This window comes from Lutra lutra, chromosome 9 (genome assembly GCF_902655055.1).
Source record: "Lutra lutra chromosome 9, mLutLut1.2, whole genome shotgun sequence".
In the NCBI taxonomy this organism is placed as follows: domain Eukaryota; kingdom Metazoa; phylum Chordata; class Mammalia; order Carnivora; family Mustelidae; genus Lutra; species Lutra lutra.
The window spans coordinates 45,733,455-45,754,827 of NC_062286.1; the positions used below are offsets into that span (position 1 = coordinate 45,733,455).

General features: G+C 35.9%; 1 protein-coding gene across 6 annotated transcripts in view; it reads right to left on the minus strand.

Annotated features, from left to right (window-relative positions):
* Positions 1-21,373, minus strand: part of CTNNA2 (catenin alpha 2) — a 1,136,606-nt gene that overhangs the window by 970,072 nt on the left and 145,161 nt on the right. For all 6 annotated transcript variants that reach the window (XR_007130146.1, XM_047745913.1, XM_047745910.1 and 3 more), the window contains exon 2: positions 18,370-18,476. Coding sequence is in view for 5 of the 6 variants with exons in the window: in XM_047745913.1 (XP_047601869.1) it covers positions 18,370-18,471 (102 nt within the window). In the remaining variant the exon portion in view is untranslated. The remainder of the gene's footprint in view (positions 1-18,369; positions 18,477-21,373) is intronic.

Sequence of the window (21,373 nt, forward strand, 5' to 3'; positions counted from 1 at the left end):
CTATATACTCTGTTCCATTGATTTATGGGCATATTTTTTTGCCAGTGACATACCGCTTTGATTATTACAGCTTTGTAACATATCAGAAAACTAGGACTGTGATACCACCAGCTTTGTTCTTCTTTTTCAAGATTACTTTGGCTATTGGGGATCTTTGGGATTCCATATAAATTTTAGAATTATTTCTGCTAGTTCTATGAAAAATGCTGTTGCAATTCGGATAGGAATTGCATTGAACCTGTACATTGCTTTCTGTGGTATGAACATTTTAACATTTCTTCTTCCTAAGCATGAGCATGGAATACCTTTCCATTTGTTTGCATCTGCTTCAATTTCTTTCATCAGTGTTTTATAGCTTTCAGAATATAGATCTTTCACCACCATTGTTAAGTTTATTCTTAGGTATTTCATTATTTTTGATGCATCTACAAATGGGATTTTTTAAAAATTTCTCTTTCTGCTGCTTCATTATTAGTGCATAGAAGTGCAACATATTTCTGTATATTGATTTTGTATCCTATGGCCCTACTGAATCCATTTATTAGTTCTAGTAGTTTCTTTGTGGAGTCCTTAAGGTTTTTTTTATGTATAGTATCATGTCATCTGCAAACAGTGAAAGCTTTACTTCTTCCTTACCAATTTTGATATCTTATAGTTCTTTCTCTTCTTCAACTGCTATGACTAGGACTTGTACTACTATGTTGAATAAAAGTGGTAAAGGAAGACATCCCTGTTTTGTTCCTGATCTTAGAGGAAAAGTTCTCACTTATTTATCATTGAGTATGATGCTAGCTTGGGTTTTTCATATATGGCCTTTATTATGTTGAGTTACGTTTCTCCTAACACTACTTTGTTGAGGGTTTTTAATCATTATACTTTGTCAAATGCTTTTTCTTCATCTACTGGAAATTATTATGGCTTCATATTCTTTCTATTGATGTAATGTATCATGTTGATTGGTTTGCAAATATTTTTTAAGAATTTATTTATTTATTTGAGAGAGAAAATTCAAGAGTGAGACAGCACAAACAGGGGAGAGGTGTAGAGGGGCAGGGAGAAGTAGACCCCACCCCCGAGCAGGGAGCCCAATGCGGGACTCAATCCCAAGATCCTAGGGTCATGACTTGAGACCAACACGGACACTTAACCAACTGAGCCACTCAGGGCCCCTGATTTACAAATATTAAACCAGACTTGCATCCCAGGAATAAATGCCACTTGACTGTGGTGAATGATTTTTTTTTTTTAAAGTTTTATTTATTTATTTGACAGAGAGAGAAATCGCAGGGAGGCAGAGAAGCAGGCGGGAGGAGGGGGGAGCAGGCTCCCTGCTGAGCAGAGATTTCCCCAGGCGGGCCTCGATCCCAGGACCCTGAGATCATGACCTGAGCCTAAGGCAGAGGCTTAACCCACTGAGCCACCCAGGTGCCTGAATGATTTTTTAATGTATTGTTGGATTCTGTTTCTTAATATTTTGCTGAGGATTTTTGTATCTATGTTCATCAGAAATACTGGCCTGTAATTTTCTTTTCTTATAGTATCTTGATCTGATTTTGGTCTCAGGGTAATGCTGGTATAGGAGAATGAATTTGGAAGCATTCCTTCTCATGTCTAGTTTTTAGAATAGTTTGAAAAAATAGTATTAACTCTTTTTCAAATGTTCAGTCAAATTCACCTGTAAAATTCTGAACATTTGTTTGTTGGGAGTTTCTTGATTACAGATTGAATTTCATTGTTGGTTATCAATTTGTTGAAATTTTCTATTTCTCCCTGATTCAGTTTTGGGACATTGTATGTTTCTAGGAATGTGTCCATTTCTTTTAGGTTGTCTAATTTGTTGGCATAAAATTTTTTATAAAATCTCTTACAATCCTTTATATTTCTGTGGTGTCAGTTATATCTCCTCTTCAATTTCTAGTTTTGTTTATTTGAGTTTTCTCTCTCTCTCCTCATCTGTCTCTCTCTTTCTTTAGTGAGTCTGACTAAAGGTTTATTAATCTGGTTGATCTTTCCAAAGAAACAGTTCCTGGTTTCATATTTCTGTTCTATTGCTTATTTCTACTCATTATTTTCTTCCTTTTAATAGCTCTGGGTATTTTTTGTTCTTTTTCTAGCTCCTTAAACTTAAATGTTAGGTTGTTTGAGATTTTTCTGGCTTCTTGAGGTAGGCCTGTATTGTTATAAACTTCCCTCTACAGAAAAATTTTGCAGTATCTGAAAGATTTTAGAGCATTGTGTTTTCATTTTCCTTTGTCTCCATGTAATTTTCAATTTCCTCTTTGATTACTTGATTGACCCACTCATTGTTTAGTAGCATGTTATTTAACCTCTGTATATTTGTGTTCCTTCCAGATTTTTTTCTTGCAGCTCTTGTCTAGTTCTACATCATTGTGATCAGAGATGATGTATACTATGATTTCAGTGTTTTTTAATTTTTTGAGATTTGTTTTATGGCTGTATATGTGATCTATTTTGAAGAATGTTCCATGTACACTTGAAAAGAAAGTCTATTCTGCTGCTTTAGGATGGATTGCTCTCAATGTATCTGTTAGATCCACCTGGTCCTATATATCATTCAGAGCCACTGTTTCCTTACTGATTTTTTTGTTTGGATGATCTATCCATTAATGTAAGTGGGATGCTGAAATCTCCTACTATTATTGTATTACTATTGATTACTTCCTTTAGGTTTGTTAATAGCTACTTTATGTATTTGGGTGCTCCCATTTTGGGTGCATAAATATCTACAATTGTTATATCTTCTTGTTGGATTGTTTCCTTTTGATAATGTAATGTCCTTCTTTGTCTTTTGTTACAGTATCCATTTTAAAGTCTATTTTGTCCAATATAAGCATTGCTATCCTGGAATTCTTTTTACTCCCATTTGTATGACAAATGTTTTCCATTTCCTCACTTTCTTTTTTTCTTTAAAGATCTTATTTCTTTATTTTAGAGAGAGAAAGTGCATGAGTAGAGGGAGGATCAAGGGGAGAAGGAGACAATTTCAAGTGACTCTGTGCTGAATGCAGAACCCAACACAGAGCTCCATCCCCTGACCATGAGATCATGACCTGAGCTGAAACTGAATCAGATGCTTCACACAGGTGCCTCCGTTTCTTCAATCTTGCATGCCTTTAATCTGACATGAATCTCTTATTCTGCATATTGATAGGTCTTGCTTTTTTATCCATTCCATCACCCTATGTGTTTTGGCTGGAGCATTTAGTCTAATTACTCTTATAGTAACTACTGATAGTTGTGTACTTATGGCCATTTGTTACTTATTTTATGGTTGTTTTTGTGGTTCTTCTCTGTTCCTTTCTTCTCTTCCCCTTTCTTTATGGTTTGCTGGCTTTCTTTTTTTTTTTTTTTAAGACTTTATTTATTTATTTGACAGAGATGACAAGCAGGCAGAGAGGCAGACAGAGAGATAGAGGGGAAGCAGGCTCCCTGCTGAGCAGAGAGCCCAATGCGGGGCTCGATTCCAGGACCCTGGGATCATGACCTGAGCTGAAGGCAGAGGCTTTAACCCACTGAGCCACCCAGATGCCCCTGGCTTTCTTTAATAATAGACTGGGATTCCTTTTCTTTATCTTTTACATGTCTATTACTTGTTTTTTGATTTGTGATTACCATTAGGTTTTATAGAAAATCTTAAGCATGTAACAGTCTATATTGAGCTACTTAAGTTTGAACCCATTCTAAAAACACTAAATTTTTACTCCTGTCCCCCTCACACACATTTGAGGTATACAGTGTCATACTTTACATCCTTTTATTTTATAAATCTCTGGACTGATTTTTTTAGATATACTTAATTTTAGCACTTTTGTGCTTCCTACTTTTTTTATTCCTGCTTCTGGTCTTTCTATTCCATTCAAAGAGTCCTCTTTAACATTTCTTGTAAGGCTGGTTTAGTAGATATGGATTCCTTTAACTTTTCTTTGTCTGGGAAAATCTTTAATCTCTCCTTCTCTTCTGAGTCATAGCTTTGCTGGATAGAGTATTCTTGGCTGCAGATTTATTTTCCTTTCAGCACTCTGAATATATCATGCCACTTTCTTCTGGCCTGCAAAGTTCCTGCTGAAAAATCAGCTAATAGCCTTATGAGGTTTTCCTTGTATGTAACAGTTTTCTCTTGCTGCTTTTAAGATTCTCTCTTTATCACTACTTTTTGCCATTTAAATACTATATGTCTTGATGTAGACCTCCTTGGGTTGATTTGTTGGGGACTCTGTATCTCCTGGATCTGGATTTCTGCTTACTTCTCTAGATTAGGGAAATTTTCACCTATCACTTATTGCCAAATAATTTTTCTTCCCCTTTCTTTATGTTCTTTATTTTTCTTCTTCTGGGATCTCTCTGATGTAAATGTTATTCAGTTGGTTTCACTGAGTTCCCTTAATTTATTTTCATTTTTTATTAAACTTTTTTTTTTCTTTCTCCTGTTCAGCTTGATTGTTTTCCTTATTCCATCCTCCTGGTTGCTTATTTGTTCTTCTGCTTCCTCTAGTCTACTGCTTATTCCATTTAGTATATTTCTAATTTCAATTATTGAGTTCTTTGTCTCTGGTTGGTTCGTTTTTATGTTTCTATCTCTTTGCTGAGGGTCTCACTGAGAACTTCCACTCTCTCTTCAAGTCCAGTGAGTATCTTTATGATCACTACTTTAAATTCTCTAACAAGCATATTACTTATGTCCATTTTATTTAGTTCTCTTGCTGTGAATTTGTCTTGTCCTTTCATTTGGGATATATTCCTCTGTCTCCTCTTTTTGTGTAACTCTGTGTCTGTTTTTATGTGTTAGGAAAGTCAGCTGCATGTCCTGCTCTTAAAAGTCATGGCCTTATGAAGAAGTTCTGTGGTGTCCTGTAGCGCAATATCCCCAGTTCACTAGAACCTGGCATATCAGGGATGTCTCCTATGTCTGTTGCATGTACCATGCTATTGTGATTGAGCTACATTTTCCTTCTGCCTAGTTGTCTGCAATGGCTTTCTTTGCCTGTTGTAGGCAGGGTATGGTCCCTATGCTGTTAGTAAGCCAGTATGGGGCCACTGAAGGGTCAGACCAGGCAGTTACTAGAGCTGCTGTTGCACTGAACTGTAAGGTGTTTTCTCTGTAATGTTCTCTGGGAAGTTTTTTTTGGTGGGCAGGACCTGAAGTCAGACCAGATGTCTACGCCCAGCACATTGCTGGGGCTGCAATCAAACTGATACATATAGCCTTGGGCAGGAGTCACTTTGGGGTAATGCTGGTCTCTTTCAGGGCTGCGAGCACAATGCCATGGTCGTGGCTCTGCTTTGAGCACTCCTATGCAGGCTGGATTGGATGAGCAGGGTGGGTCCACAGGATAGTACAAGGGCAGGACACACTGTTAACAAGCTATGTGGAGAGTGTCTGTGCTTCCCTCATTCCTGTAGCTGGTCCTGTTTCTAGGCTTGGAGCTGAGGGAGGGAAATGTCGACTATAAGTTCTTTTGTTCTTAGAGAAGTCTCCCAAAGATCCCTGCTTCTCCAGCACATGTTCTGAGATTAGCAAATAAATCTTCTTTCCATGTATCCCAGGAATTTTTCTGTTGATTTGTGCTATATCTCAGTAGCACCATTTGTTAAGCTGTCTCTTTAAATGCAGTTTCTTAATGTCCTCTGGCTCTCCCAGAGCCAAGCCTCTGAGTTTTAAAGTTCCATGTGTTAAAACCAATGAATGTTAAGCCCCTCTGGTTTTGAAAGCCAAATGTTTTGGGGGTTTGAATTCTCAGTGTGGGTCACCCATGCCTGGGGTGCTTGGTGTCTGCTCCTCTCCCTTCTCTGTGCTTGCACCATCCCTCCCTCCCGTGGACAGTCTCATGGGTCACCTTGGCTCCTGATCGTCTTTGACCTTCCTAACCTCTTTGATGTGGCTTTTTCTCTGTGTTTCGCTGTGGAAAGTCTGTTCTGCCAGACACTTTCTGGGTTATTTACACTGATGTGGGTGTTGCCTAAGTTTATCCACGGGATGAGTTGAATTCAGGATCCAGTCATCTTCTATAGGAGTCTTGTACCACTCATCATAGCTTGCATAGTCCAGCAAGAAGAAGGAAGATTTCCTCTTCTTGGCAACAGCAAGCTTCCTAATTGCACAGTCTTAAAGTGTTAAATTATGTGATCAGATTATACATTGTTTCCAATGATCATTCTGATTGCCATTTAGAGAATGTAGAGGAAGTGAGCAAAACTGGAATTGGTGGATTATTTAGTAAGTGACCATGTTGGTTTTTGGTGTGAAAGGACTTGGGTTTAGAACCAGGACTTTAGCAGCAGAGATGGAGAGAGGAGGGCATATTGGAGAAAAGAGAAACCAAGGAGAATTCCTAGGTGTGAGACAAGGGTTCAGGGAAGAGATGTAGGCTGAAGATACAAAATTGTCAGTATATTGACAATACTTAAGGCCATAGGGATGAGGAGAATCAACTGGAAGAAAATTGCAGAAAAAAGAAAAGAGGAGTCCCAAGTCTAAGCCCTGAAAAACACAAACATTTAAAGCTGAGGTAGATAAATAAGATAAAGCACAGACGGCAAAGTCACAGCCAGGAAGCCAAGACAGCCGAATTACAGAAGGACTCAGAATTATGTCAGAATGAAAGAAAAATAGCTGGTTAGGTTTCCTATGACTTTTCCTGGCCTTCTTTCCTTCTTAATTATGTGAAAACAAAGCATATCTTTTGTACTTTAAACAGGATGACAAGAAACAGAAAAGCAGGTGTGCTGCCATGCCCCAATCCTAAATCTCAGATCTCTGACAAGCTTTAATTAGTTTGCTAGTTCAGGGCTCCTGAGTAAGTGCAATTCTGTCACTTTGTAGGCATGATCACGCTTGGTAAAGTGGATTTTTTGGTCACTAGCTCAGATAAAGTTTCTATATTTTCCAAAGTAGTTTTGAACAATTTTGTTAGCTAACCTCCCACAATTTCTTGCTTGAAATTTTGGAATTAGTATGCAATAGAGTTTGTTCATTGTCCAGTTTCAAGCACATAAAAAATCATTATTCTTTCTGAAATTAATTTTTAAATTTAGTTTTAAGTACCATTTTCCCATTTAAAATAGTTGCTGTTCACTGAAATGGAAAGTGCAAGAGGGAAAATATTTTTAAGTTTTGAGTTTGTGGCCAAACAGAATAAAACAAACGGTTATTGCAAAGTTTGAGAATTCACATGCATTAACCACTTAATAGGGAAAATAGGTTTTTAGTTTAATTTATTCATTTGAATGTTAAGGAATTTGTTTACATCATGTTTGCATGCAGCAAATATCTGGTGTGAGCAGGAATTATGTGATGCAAACAAGAAAAGAAACTAATTCCTGACTGTACAAATATATTCAGTTCTCTTTGGCTTGCTTCTTTTCCTCTTTTCTGTGTGCTTGTTTCAAGTTTTTATTTAAATTCTAGTTAGTTAACATACACTGTAATACTGGTTTCAGGAGGAGAATTTAATGATTCATCACTTACATACAACACCCAGTGCATACATACATCACAAGTGCCCTCCTTAAGCCCCATCACCTATTTAACTCACCTCCACCCACCCCCACATACTTCCCCTCCAACAACCTCAGCTTGGAATCTATAGTCAAGAGTTCACCCCTTCCCCACCTTCAATTTAATCCTTTACTCTCTTCCCATTTTACTCTATCAATTCTCTATGGTTGATGTACTAGCAACTTGCCAATTCAATATTTTCAGCCCATGTTTACCTTAGGAACAGCAGACTTATTTAGTCTAATTCAAGTAAGGCCTTTTATTATGTGGTCTAAGTCTCTCTTTTTTCATCTATAAAATGGAGAAAATAATATTGACTTCACCACGTTGACCCAAGGAGTAATGAAAACTCCTAGAAATATCTGAGATACTTTCAGATACATAGTAACTACTCAAGAAATATTAGGATTTCTCCTCCTTTTCTCATTAGAGGCTCTGGATTATCTACGGTTAGTTCTGTGCTAATGGAGAAGAGCTCTAACTAAAACAAGAGCAGTAAAAACTGTCCAAAGCCATGACAAAACTCTATGGAAAGTAATTTAGGAAATTTAGTTCAGCAGCTTAAACCATCCCTACAAGCAGGCCACAAGAAATCAGGATTGGTGAGCTTAATAAAGTGTGAGGGAAACCCTCTAAAATCCCCTTTCTCATGGAGAACAAGAAATTAATAAACTGAGGTAGCATGTAGAGCACTCATTTCATAGCAACTTAGTACTTCTCTTTTATCATCTACTAAATAAAATTTGTCTTATTAGCATTCGTAAAATAATCACTGTGTTTGAGTCAGAGATTATTGAAAGGAAATATTTTGATAGAAGAGAAGTTAGTTGCATCATTGTTAGTATAGTTGGCTTGTATTCTAAAACCATATTAGATCATACTCCTTAACTTCTGTTGTCCTATGCTAATGAGAAGGAAATGGAGGCAGATGTTGTGTGTTAACTGTGACTACATTTATGCTAAACAAGGTGAAACAATGCCATGGTGCACTCAATAATTTTGATTTGCTGTAGTTGATTCTAAAGGTAGGGGGAGAATTGACACATAACATGGTACAGGGTAGTGAGTGTTTGGCAAACCCAAACCAGACCCAGAGCTAGAGTAGTCACATAATCATTAACATCACATGCAATGATGTAACATCATCCATCAAATTAATGTTAATTTCAAGTTTTGTTTTTGTGGCTTTTGTACTTATTTTGTAATTTTCTTTATGAATACACATATGTGCATACACATAATTCTATATTTATCCTACTTCAGGTCAGGATTTGGGAAAATTTTGTCTTGTTTTTGTGGGTTTGTTTGTTTGTTTGTTTAAAAGGGCTCCATACATTACTTAATTTCAAAACATGGCCAACACAGCTGGCCATAAAACAAAAAGAACATCATTCCCATCTGGTAGCAGACATCAAAATTTTGAACATAATCCCAAAACAGAAATTAATCTAACCCCACACAATATACTAGTCAATTAAACTCTTATTTCAGAAGTGGCAAACACAATAACTACCAAGCAATTTACCATAAAAACTCAATTTGAAGAACTATTTCCAATATAATAACTAAATAAGGTATATGTAGCTACTGTAAAATAAAACAAAACAAAAATGCAGCATTGAAAAAAAAGTTAATATTAGGGGATAAAACAATATTTGCAAAACAATAAAAATACTTTATAATCTTTCAATTAAATATTTACATATGTGATAAGTAAGCTTCTAAATCATAACCTTATTATTTCTTTGCAAATCCTATTTTTAATATAAAGAGATTTTTTAAATAAAATTTATGGTATTTTATATAGTTCATTCACGCACAGAAAATTCTATTAAAGACAGATAAACTACAACATTTTTTCAGACAAGGAAAATAGCATTCAAAAATTAAAATGGGATTGGTATAAAAATATTAAACAATAAAAAAAGGAAAAATACTTGGAAACAGAGTAATCAAGCTATATATAACATTGATCAAAGAAATAAACCAGTTTAAAGGAATTCAAAGCTTTTGCTTTTAGCACATCCTTTACTTTTTATACAACTTAAACTCTTTGACAAAGGTATACAATTTATTGTAATGTAGTGTCACCATGGAAACCACCGGACTATGTTAATATTTGAACCTCATGAATAAACCATGAATTAAGGTAGTTCTCAATAATGATATGCTCCAGACAGATGGGTATCATGAGACCTCATTTTATGCTTTCATTCTTCTGGTAGATTCATATAGAAAATACTCTATCTTAGAAAGTATGTAAGACAGAGTATGGGATAATATTAAGAGGCACACTCTGGCTTAAGCCTTAGAAGTTAGTTCATTTTTGAGTAACAGTTTCTTTCTAGAATAATTTTCAGTTTAAATCCCCTGATTTTAAATTTAAATCTCATGATTTCCTAATTTTAAATGCACCAAGGAAATAAACTATAGTTGTGAGTTACACAGATGACTCCTTTAAGAAGATTAATATATTAAAAAAGAGAAAATCAAGGTTTTTTTTAATTTAACAATATTCTTAAGTGTATGAAGATCTAATTATTTAGCTTTTGAAATAGTTAATTTTTGAGGACAATTTTAAAGGACCTAGTTATAGAAGTCACTAGAGCCTAACCTAAAAGAGGCCCATAGACACTACTCAAAATAATACTGGAAATAATTAAAGAAAGGTTCTCAGGAGGGTCTTTCCCCATTACACCTATTTAGAGCAGCTCATTAAACATCAATGGTATTCTTTTTTCCAAATGCTTATTGTTATTTAAGTTGCAGATCCATCTTTCTAAAAGGAAATAAGGAACTAAATTTCAGCAAATTCCATTCTATCCTATCGTGATAGGCTGAGTTTCATTAGATTGCTTAAATTGAATTCCCAGTAACTTTCGAAGTAATCTTTGAGTAAATGTAACACACAATTTATTCTTTTCTAAACCTGCATTAAAATATTTTTCTAAAGAAAATATATAATGAATCCCTATTTTACACATGGCACACATTCTCTAATAACTGGAAAGCCATTACTACCAGGAGTGAAGAACACAGCATTAAGAGCAAACTTGTATCAGGATAACATTAGACACTTCATCAATCACTTTAATGGGCCATCTCATGTATCCCTTCAATAATCCTATTGGTTACAAATTATTATCTATAATTTACATTTGGTGACACATTAAGTAACATGTTCAAGTTATCACTGCGGATGCTGTACTTATAATCAAACCTCCTTGATTCAAAGCCTGTGCATACATAACCTCTATTTCAATGGCATAAAAATAATTACAAATTTTCACATTAAATTAACTATAAGATTAATATTCATCCTATATAGGAAAAGTAATTGTCCTTATATATTTTTTCAGTTAAAAAGAGAATATTTTCCTGTTTTGATTTCTAGCTGCTTAGAACAAATGGAAACTTTATTTTTTTAATATTTATCTTCTATCTAGGCACCTAACCCCATTCTAATATTGATTTTTTATTACAATATCAGAAAAAGTGTTTTCTATGTCCTATTCCTATGTTTGCATGGTACATTCCTTTATTTTAAAAGTTTGATCCCATTTCTATTTAGACTTTTTAGTAGAAATAAGTGTAAAATTCTATCAAATGTCTTTTTTTTTAATACTATGCACTCTTTACTGTTTTCCCTTTAGTAATATTTTTTCAAAACTGTGACACAAAATCACAATTAGCTTACTGACATTGGTTCAATCCAGATGCATAATATTTTCATCACTACAAGAATCTCTCATGGTACCTTTTTTCTAGCCATACCCACCTCCATTCCACCCTCACTCTGTCCTTAACTATAACCTTTTCTCTGCTTCTATAATTTTGGTATTTCAAAACTGATACATAAATGGAATCATGTAGTATATAATCTTATGTGATTGGCTTTTTTTTCCTCTGGAGAGTCATCCAAGTTTTTGCATATATCAATAGTTGCTCTTTTTTATTGCTAAGCTATACTCTCAAATGTCTTTTTAACATCTAATGGTATAATCAATTGAGCTACTGAAATATTTTTATTTATTTCCTCACAGTAGGCTATCACTATATTTCTTAGAAACTTCCTATTTTGTTACATGTATGCTGATCTTTGAACATACTGCTGGATGGTACTTGCTATATTTTATGAGTTTTTGTTTTCTGTTTTTTGGTGTTTTTTGTTGCATTTAAACTCAGAAATGATATAGAACCATCATTGGCTTTTTGTTAAAAAAATGCTATTTTAAATTATCTTGAATTTTTAATAATAAAATTATGATTCTTAAAAAATGATCAAGGAGTTGTTTATCTTTTCCTATAGTTGGAATGGTAGTTTAAATAACATTGTGATTATCAGTTCTTTAAATGTCTAATAATATTTAGATATGCATCCATCTGTTCTGATGTTTTTTTGATAACAGATCTTTAAATAGCCTTCCAATATTTATATGCCTCATTCCAGTTTTCCAGTTCCTTCTGGATATACTGTGGTAATTTAAAGTTTTCTAGGAACTTATTCCCTTCCCTTTCTGTAGGTTTGCATGTTTAATCAGAGTAAAGTTGCATGTAATAGTCTACTATTGCTTCTTTTAACCTCTCTGTTCCTGGAGTTATTTATGCTTTCTCATTCAAAATCCTGTACATTTTTTTTTATATCTTTTCCATAATTTGTGTGTTGAGGGATTTTTATTGGCCATTTCAAAGAAGAATCAAATTTTAAATTTATTTAATTACTTTAAACTTTGTATTCTATTTTACTGATTCCAGTTTCCATTGTTAATTAAATTCTGTTCTAGTTTCTTTAGATGTTCTTCTTCTAATTTCTTAAGATGAACCCTTAGTTTATTTTTTTTTTATTTGTTAGTCAAAAAGGCATTTAAAGCTAACATTTTGTACTGAGCACAGCTTTTATTGGGTGTGTATATTTTGTTAGGAAGACATCATCTTTTTCATTAACTCATATATACTTTGTATTTCCCTTTGGTTCTAAAAGTTATCTAAGAGTTATCTAAGAGTGTTTCTTAATTTCTAATATGTTATTTTTTTAGTTTTCCAATAAAATTGCCTAATCAAGTATTTTAGCTTTCTAATAAAACTTAGTATCACAGGATGCAGCCTATTAACAATTTTTACTTTTGGGGCACCTGGGGTGGCTCAGTGGGTTAAGCCTCTGCCTTCGGCTCAGGTCATGATCCCAGGGTCCTGGGATCGAGCCCCACATCGGGTTCTTGACTCCGCGGGGAGCCTGCTTCCTCCTCTCTCTCTCTGCCTGCCTCTCTGCCTACTTGTGACCTCTGTTAGATAAATAAATAAAATCTTTAAAATATAAATTACTTTTTGGAATTTATAAAAAATTTGGGCATCTTGTTCAAGGACTAAACTTTCTAAGATAAATCCTTTCTCATTTGAAATTTCATGATTTCCATAATGTAAAGATTCTCCAAAAAGGATCTTGCCATTTCAGTATTATAATATTCAACCTCATATACATTATGATCAAAATAAAATAGTTTTGTTGGACACATTAAGTATTTACCAATAATAAATTCCTAAGGTCATTTTTCTTATAATAGTGAATGAATTTGACTAAGAATGCTTAATTTCTGGTATTTATTTCATTACTTATCTATCTTTATCAGAAAAACTAAGATGGTTATGAGCATACTACATCACTGAATGCCACTATGAACTTTATTCAATTTATAAAGGGGTGTGTGTATGTGTGTGTGTGACACAAATAGGGCCTTGATTTAGTTTTCTTTCTCAGCTCTACCTTTTTAAAAAATGTTGAACAGGAGTTTATGTCCAGTATTTTCTTATCTCTCCTTTCTGATTCATATGCCCTTCAAAGGTCAACAATCATATCAGTCCTATCATTAAGCTTTTATTCTAGGTGGAGGGAATGCTTAGTCTTCATAGCAGAGCTATAAAATTAGAGGAAATAATAGAGATGCTTGTCTAAAAAGTCACATTTTTGAAAGAATCTCTCTCTAAGACAGGATAGGAAAACCAAAAAGAAAGAAAAGCCATAGAGATATGAGAAGATATTAAAGGGATGCTAAGACTCATTACAGTGCTAAGTCACTACGTGAAATTCAAGGAGAGTTTTACATATTCTACTGTAGTAAATGAACAAATACAAATTAGACATTTAATTGTCCTTTTTTTTTTAAGATTTTTATTCATTTATTTGACAGAGAGAGAGAAGTCACAAGTAGGCAGAGAGATGGGCAGGGGAAGGGGGGTGGGGAAAGCAGGCTCCCCACTGAGCAGAGAGCCCAACACAGGACTCGATCCCAGGACCCTGAAATCATGACCTGAGCCAAAAGCAGAGGCTCAATCCACTGAGCCACCCAGGTGTCCCTGTCCTAACTTTTAATAAATGTATTTTTTAAAAGATTTTATTCATTTATTTGACAGACAGAGATCACAAGTAGGCAGAGAGGCAGACAGAGAGAGAGGGGGAAGCAGGCTCCCCACTGAGCAGAGAACCTGATGCGGGGCTCGATCCCAGGACCCTGGGATCATGACCTGAGCTGAAGGCAGAGGCTTAACCCACTGAGCCACCCAGGTGCCCCTTAATAAATGTTTGTAATGCATTGCTTTTATCTGACAGAATTTAGTTACCTAGACTGAAAGATATGGAAAAAAATAATTTTTTAAAAAGATTTTATTTGTTTATTTGACAGAGATCACAAGTAGGCAGAGAGCAGGCAGGGGTGAGGGGGGAAGCAGGCTCCCTGCTGAGCAGAGAGCCCAAGGTAGAGCTGGATCCCAGGACCCTGAGATCATGACCTGAGCCGAAGGCAGAGGTTTAACCCACTGAACCACCCAGGCGCCCCCTGATATGCTATTCTTTAGAGAAATGAAATATAAGAGTGAAATAGAAATACATAAAAATTTTAAGAAATAAAAATTAGTTTATGTATAATATTTTGTTTTCCTATGCCAGATTCATTTATATCTTTCTCCTTGACTTATACAGTGTTGGGTAATGGCTAACACAAGCCTGAATATATAGCCAACAAAAAACAGAAAAATGGAAACTATATTAATCAACATTTACTTTATACCAGTTATTGTGTTTTAATTATTGTGCTTCATTTAATCTGTAAGAGAAGGATTAATTATATTGATATGTAACCTGAAGGCAAAATTCTGAGGCTAGAAAAAGGCAGTCTGCTTTAACTAGGCTGAAGGAACTACATTTCAGACCAGACTGACCTGACTCCAAAGTATCTCCTACGCCAGTCTTTCTCATGCTATCTATGATGAAAAGCCATATTTTTGTTATTCATATTTTTGTATATAATACATTATAAACCAAAGCCCTGTAAGATACAACAAAATGATTCAAAAATTTAAAAAGACAAAAAATTTAAGTCTAAAAAAAATAAGTCTAAAATTATTCAACTCAACAGATAAAATTATCCTATAAAATAGTCATAAAAATTTAAAAGCGCTTACTCTCAATTTCTGTGCTTACTGCAGACCAATAACAAACAGTTCATGCATAGACCTTAGTCTACAGACCATAATCTGAGTAGCCAACATCTTCCCATATCTAAGCACCTATCAGTACTAAGTGTTACTTGAAGAAATTTTCATGGAGCTAACAAGAATCATGATTAACTGAAAAACGTACATAAATCTAATGAAATGGTTCAACAATTACATACAGAGATACCCATATCCTACATCTGAAAACTTGTGTGTTATCTTCAGAAACAAAGGGACTTTGCAGATGTGATTAGTTTAAAGATCTCAAGAGGGAGAGATTATCTTAAGATATCTGGGTGGCTCCAATGTCATCACAAGAGTCCTCATTAGAGAGAAGTCAGAGAGTTAAGAGGAGAAGGTAAGATGGTATAAGCTGAAGTCAGAGAAAGAGTTGAAAGTGGAATGCTGCTGGCTTTAAAAGAAGGATGATTCTCCCACAACCAAGAAATGCAGGTGCCCACCATATACTGAAAAAGGAAAGGAATGTCCTCCTTACAGAACACAGCCCTACAACACTTTGATTCTTAGTTCTGACCTCTGAAACTACAGAACAGTAAGTTTGTGTTTCATTGACCTACTCAGGTTGTAGTAATTTGTTATAGTGGCAATTGGAAACATACATTCTACGGAGTAGGGTGCTGCTATTACAAACATCTAAAAAAGTGGAAGTGGCTTTGGAATTGATAATAGACAGATATAGAAAAATTTAAAGAATGTTAATAGAGAAATCCAATGGCCTTGCCCTGACTCTTAGTTAAAACAGGGATAGTAAAGGCCTTGCTTGCAAGGACTCGGAAGGAAGCGAGGAGCATGTTAGAGAAAGCCTCTATCATCTCAGAGGATATCTAAATCATTATAAGAAGACTGAAGTAACACAGATGTTAAAGGAGATGCTGGAGAAGGCTCAGAAAAAAAAGTGAACATACTATTGGGAAATGCGAGAGAGAATGAATGAAAGCTTGGACGAATTGTATCTTACAATTATATGGAAATCAGAATTGTACAGGATGAACCTAGATATTTAGTCAAGGAGTTTTCCAAGCACGGTGTGGAAGGAGTACCCTGGTTTCTTCTTCCTGCTTATAGTAAAATGTGAGAAGAAAGAAAGAAATTGAGAGAACTGTTAAGCTAAAAGAAACCAGGACTTGCTGATTTGGAAAATTCTCAGCCTATGTAAATTGCAAAAGGCACTAAAATTAGAAAACTCACTCTCAGAAAGCATGCTCTGGAGAGAAAGTCAATTGTGAGTCTAGATAACCTTTGGCTTGTGCCTTGGAAGGACTAACAGCTCAGAGTAATCAGTCACACAAATTGCTTCTCTGAAGCGATTAGGCATGTGATTCATGGATGGTTTTGACCATTTCAGCAGAGGCCCAAAATAGAGATGGGATTATCTGGGAATATTCTGTGAAGTAGCCCCTTTTCTAATAGAGTGAATCCCAGAGAAACAAAGGGGAGAACCTCAGGTTTCTTAAGAATGTTATATCAGGGGACGCCTGGGGGGGCTCAGTCAGTTAAGCATCTGTCTTCAGTTCAGGTCATGATTCCAGGGTCCTGGGATGGAGCCCTGTGTCAGGACCTGCCTCTCCCTCTCCTTCCCACATGTGTCTTCTCTCACTATCTCTGCGTCTGTCTGTCTGTCTCTCTCTCTCAAATAAATAAACAAAATCTTAAAATTTAAAAAAAAAAAAGAAAAAGAAAAAGAAAAAGAAGAATGTTTATCAGTAGAAACACTGCCAGTTGTTCCCAAACTTTCAAGTCTAAGGGAATTTGCCCAGTTGGATTTCTAAATTGCTTGAGGTTGATAATATTTTTTTTCCTTCCACTTTCTCCCTTTTTAGTGGGACTATCTGTACCTATTTTCTTTTGCCTGTGCATCTTATCCCAATGCATTTTGGGAATACACACACACACACGCGTGCGCGCGTGTGTGTATAGTTTTCTAGTTTCACAGGTAACAGACAGAGAGGAATTTTGTTCAAGAATGGATTATAACCAGAGCCCTACCCACACCTACTTTAGATGATTTAGATGACAAGATTTGGAATTTTTAAGCTGATGAAATTTTGATGAGATTTTGGACTTGAAATTATTCTATAATAGGTTGAGGTGTTGAAGAATCTGAGGATGTGGTAAATATGTTTTCCACATAGAAAGGATGTGAATTTGGGGGTGGGCAGAGGGCAGATTATGCTGAGCTGAATAATGACCCCCAAAGATGTCCATGTCCTAATCCCTGGAAACTGTGACTATGTTATCTTAAATGACTATTATTTGGTTAAGGATCTTGAGATTACCTTGGAGTATTTCAGTGGGCCCAATGTAATCAGAAGGTCCTTTTAAGAGGGAGGTATAAGGAGATGTTAGGACAGAAGCAGAAGTCAGAGTCAGAGATTTGAAGATGTTACATTGCTGGCTTTGAATATGGAGGAAGGAGCAGGAGAAGGCAAGCAGACTTCAGAAGATGCAAAAGACAAGGAAGGGCATGCACTTTCTGCTAGAGCCTCTACAAGGAATGTAGTAGCTCTGCCAACACCTTGACTTTGGGATTTCTGACCTCCAGAACCATAAAATAATAAATTTGTGATGCTTTCAGCCCCTAAGTTTGCAGTAATTTATTACAGCAGCTCTAGGAAACCAGTATGGAAAAACCAGTAATTGATTTAAATTTAAAAAATAATAATAATGAAAAAAAGAAACAAAAATAAACTTCTACTTAATTTGGCATAACATTTCCCTAAAAATATACCATAAAAATCTTTGATTTTCACATTCCATGTATTTCTAAGTTTAATATAGCAGAGAATATGCTTCATAAGGTACTAAAACTTAACACTTAAAACTTAAATTCTGAGAATTTGTTTTCTACTGACAGTCACCTGAGGAGATGTGGCAAATGTGAAAACAAAAACAATGGAACATTTCATTTTTCCAACATGATAAATTGTCCATTGTCAACTAAAGAAAGGTCATATACTTTGCTCTTAAATAGTCAATACGGCTCTTCGCAACTGTGCATTGGCCTCTGAAAGTGAGCTAGGAATGGCTTATTTAAACTTTGAATTCATTACTATGAAAGACAGACCCTTCACCAATGTCCCCTCTTTAATTATCTCATCAACCTAATTTCAAAAAAAATTCTATCGTGAGGTTTTTGTTTTGTTTTGTTTTGTTTTTTTAAGGCACTTCAAATGTTATCGGGCAATAAAACTGTCCATAGTTCAGGCAGTAACATATCTTCAGTATTTAGCATTATGGCAGGATATATAATTAACCCTTAGAGATTTCTAAGCTTTTTGAAGAGTCATGACATAATCATGACAGAAACATATCCAAGCAACAAAGTGTTACAGATCGTCCCTTACCTGTGTAACAAGTGGCTCCAAAAGCCTCTCCACCGTTAGTGTCCGGATTTCCAAACTTTTGGGGTCCCATTTTAAAATGATAGGTGAAGTCGCCGAAGTCATGCTCCCTACAGAAACACACATTACTGGTAAGAAATAATGATTACTGAAATAATCGGTTACCTCGGAGATTCAAAACAAATAAATCACCAAAATTCAGAACATAGCTGAAGATGATATATCTCATCGAAACCCATCAAATTAAAGATGGGAACTCTGAACCAGAATTATGTGAGGCAGTGATTTTTGGAATCACATTAAAAACTGGGAGCTCCTGAGGACACCTGTATATGTTAGACAAACGATTGGGACTCAGCTGGCATGGAAATAGTTCCCTCATTCAATATTTAGTGCATACGTCCATCTGCCAAATGTGGAGAAAGAGCTGGATCTTGACCCCGAGCAGTTTATAGTTTTAAGGTAGTGAGACCCAAGGTAGGCAACAATTATGCCTCCGTGTGACCCATTCTGTGACCGAGGAATGCAGAGGGCTATGGAAAAACTGAGAAAGGACACAAAGTCAGTCTGGGAGACCAACCAAGGTTTCCAGGAAGCACAGTAAATCCACCACGATCACCATATGAGGGACTTATGTCACAACAAAATCCTACTTTGTTTTCTTCCCATCATAACTGACCACTGAGGATACTGTGTTCCCTGTGGCAGATGAATTTCATTCTCTTAAACAGGAAGGACACTTTGCAAACTGAGTGGCAATGGTTCTGAAAATTAGCTTGCTGCTATTTACATGCTCTCTGATTACTCACTGCATTTACATTCTTGTCCCATAAAATTAGTGTCTGATAAGGTTATTTATCTCATTCTAAAGTAATCCTCTTCTATCTAAGAACCACTGATGTGCGGGTAGCAGCCTCCCACATATCAAGCACAAAATATGGCCTGGGCTTGAATAAATTATACATTCTATCAGGGGTGTGTTGCTCAGTGAGAAATTGACTGCTCTTTGCTGAATATATTTTGACAACTAACCACTGGACAAGCAACCTTAGAATGTACAAACTAAATCTGAATCATTTCCTTTAATACCACTATAAATCAAACTGTTCGGAGCTGTTCTCTTCTTTTAAATCAATGTCCCCACTCCATTCCATCCTTATAAATCAATGTAGATGATTATTTCTATTAGAATTAGCAGTACAAAGAAGGTCTGGTCTGTCACAATAGGCACATGCCTCTTTACTGCACTGCTACAGCAAATACACCCAACAAATCTGCTTTGGAGGAAAAAAAAAAAAAGGTGAAGACACAGCGCGCTGGTATTTTACCTCTCTCCAAATGCCATGTTTTAAATAAACCGAGCACAGCGATCCAACCATATAGACAGATTTAGATTTGTGTTCCTTCACAACAATAGTTGGCACAGATAAGCTGCCGGTCTTCCAAAAACCTAAAAACGCTTTACACATTCCCATTCACACTACCAACTGCCAAATGGTAGGTCTGACATGCACGGAATTCTGCTGCTGGGCAGCACATCTTCTCATGCTATGGAAGGATGAAAATGCCAGTTGCGTTCTGCACGCACTGATACCACTGTCCCTGCTGAGGCCACATCTACCTGAGTCATCTTGATCCAGTACCTATGACATAGTTATTACAAATTTCTGGGTGAGGTTCTCTGAAAGACTTTTTCAAGCTTTGCTACTCAATAATGAGTAGCAAAATAAATGATGATATAGAGGGAAGCCCTGTAGGGAAGCTGGATAACTAGCAGCAAAGTCATTTTAACACAACAGAGAAAGGCACTAAGTGAGACTGTGTAGCAAATCACCATTGTTATATGAACATGCTTGTGCATATAAGCTGGGGGATCCAAGGAAAGCACATTAAATCTTTTATGGATTTTCCAATGCAAAACTATAAAGAAATGACATTCAAAATATGCTGAGGTGAGAAACAAAAATGCTAGGACAATCACATCAGAGACAGTAGCATGCATCTGGCGGAAATGGGAGACAATGAACAAAGACCTCAAGCCAAGAAGCAAAGTTAGAGCCTTGAGTCCTGAAGGTTGCATAGCCCTTATAAATCTAGTCATGAAGGGAAATGAGCTGCTGGGCAAAACACTTGACTTAATTCATTCTTTTGGGGATTAACCTTTTCAGCCACTTGTGACACAGGTAAGATTCAAAAGCAAAAGGCAAGGAAAATTTATATGATATTAATTTGTTGAAGAGGAAAACCCAGTTACAGAAACTTTCAATGGTCTTTTTCCAGCCATTAAGTTCTTGATATGGTTTGGAATGAAACTAGGAATTCTGCCTCTACCCTATAATATTTTCATAATTTGGTTTAATATCCAAATTAGCAAAAGGATCAAGCATGAGGGATGAATACTGCAAAACCTCTAGCTCATAACACAGGATGTGTTGATATGTAAGATTCTCATTGCATGTCCACAATAGCCAAACTATGGAAAGAACCTAGAAGTCCATCAACAGATGAATGGATAAGAAGATGTGGTTATATATATACAATGAAACATTAAGCAGCCATCAAAAGAAATGAAATCTTGCCATTTACAACAACGTGGATGGAACTAGAGGGTATTATGCTTAGTGAAATAAGTCAATCGGAGAAAGACAACTATCATATCATCTCCCTGATATGAGGAAGTGGAGATGCAACGTGGGGGATTTGGGGGGTAGGAAAAGAATAAATGAAACAAGATGGGATTGGGAGGGAGACAAACCATAAGTGACTCGTAATCTCACAAAAAAACTGAGGGTTGCTGGAGGGAGGGGGGTTGGGAGAGGGTGATGGGGTTATAGACATTGGGGAGGGTATGTGCTATGGTGAGTGCTGTGAAGTGTGTAAACCTGGCGATTCACAGACCTATACCCCTGGGGCTAATAATACGTTTTATGTTTATAAAAAATTATGAATGTTAAAAAAAAAAAAAAAAGATTCTCATTGCATTGCCACTGAGGAGCATCCTAGCTTC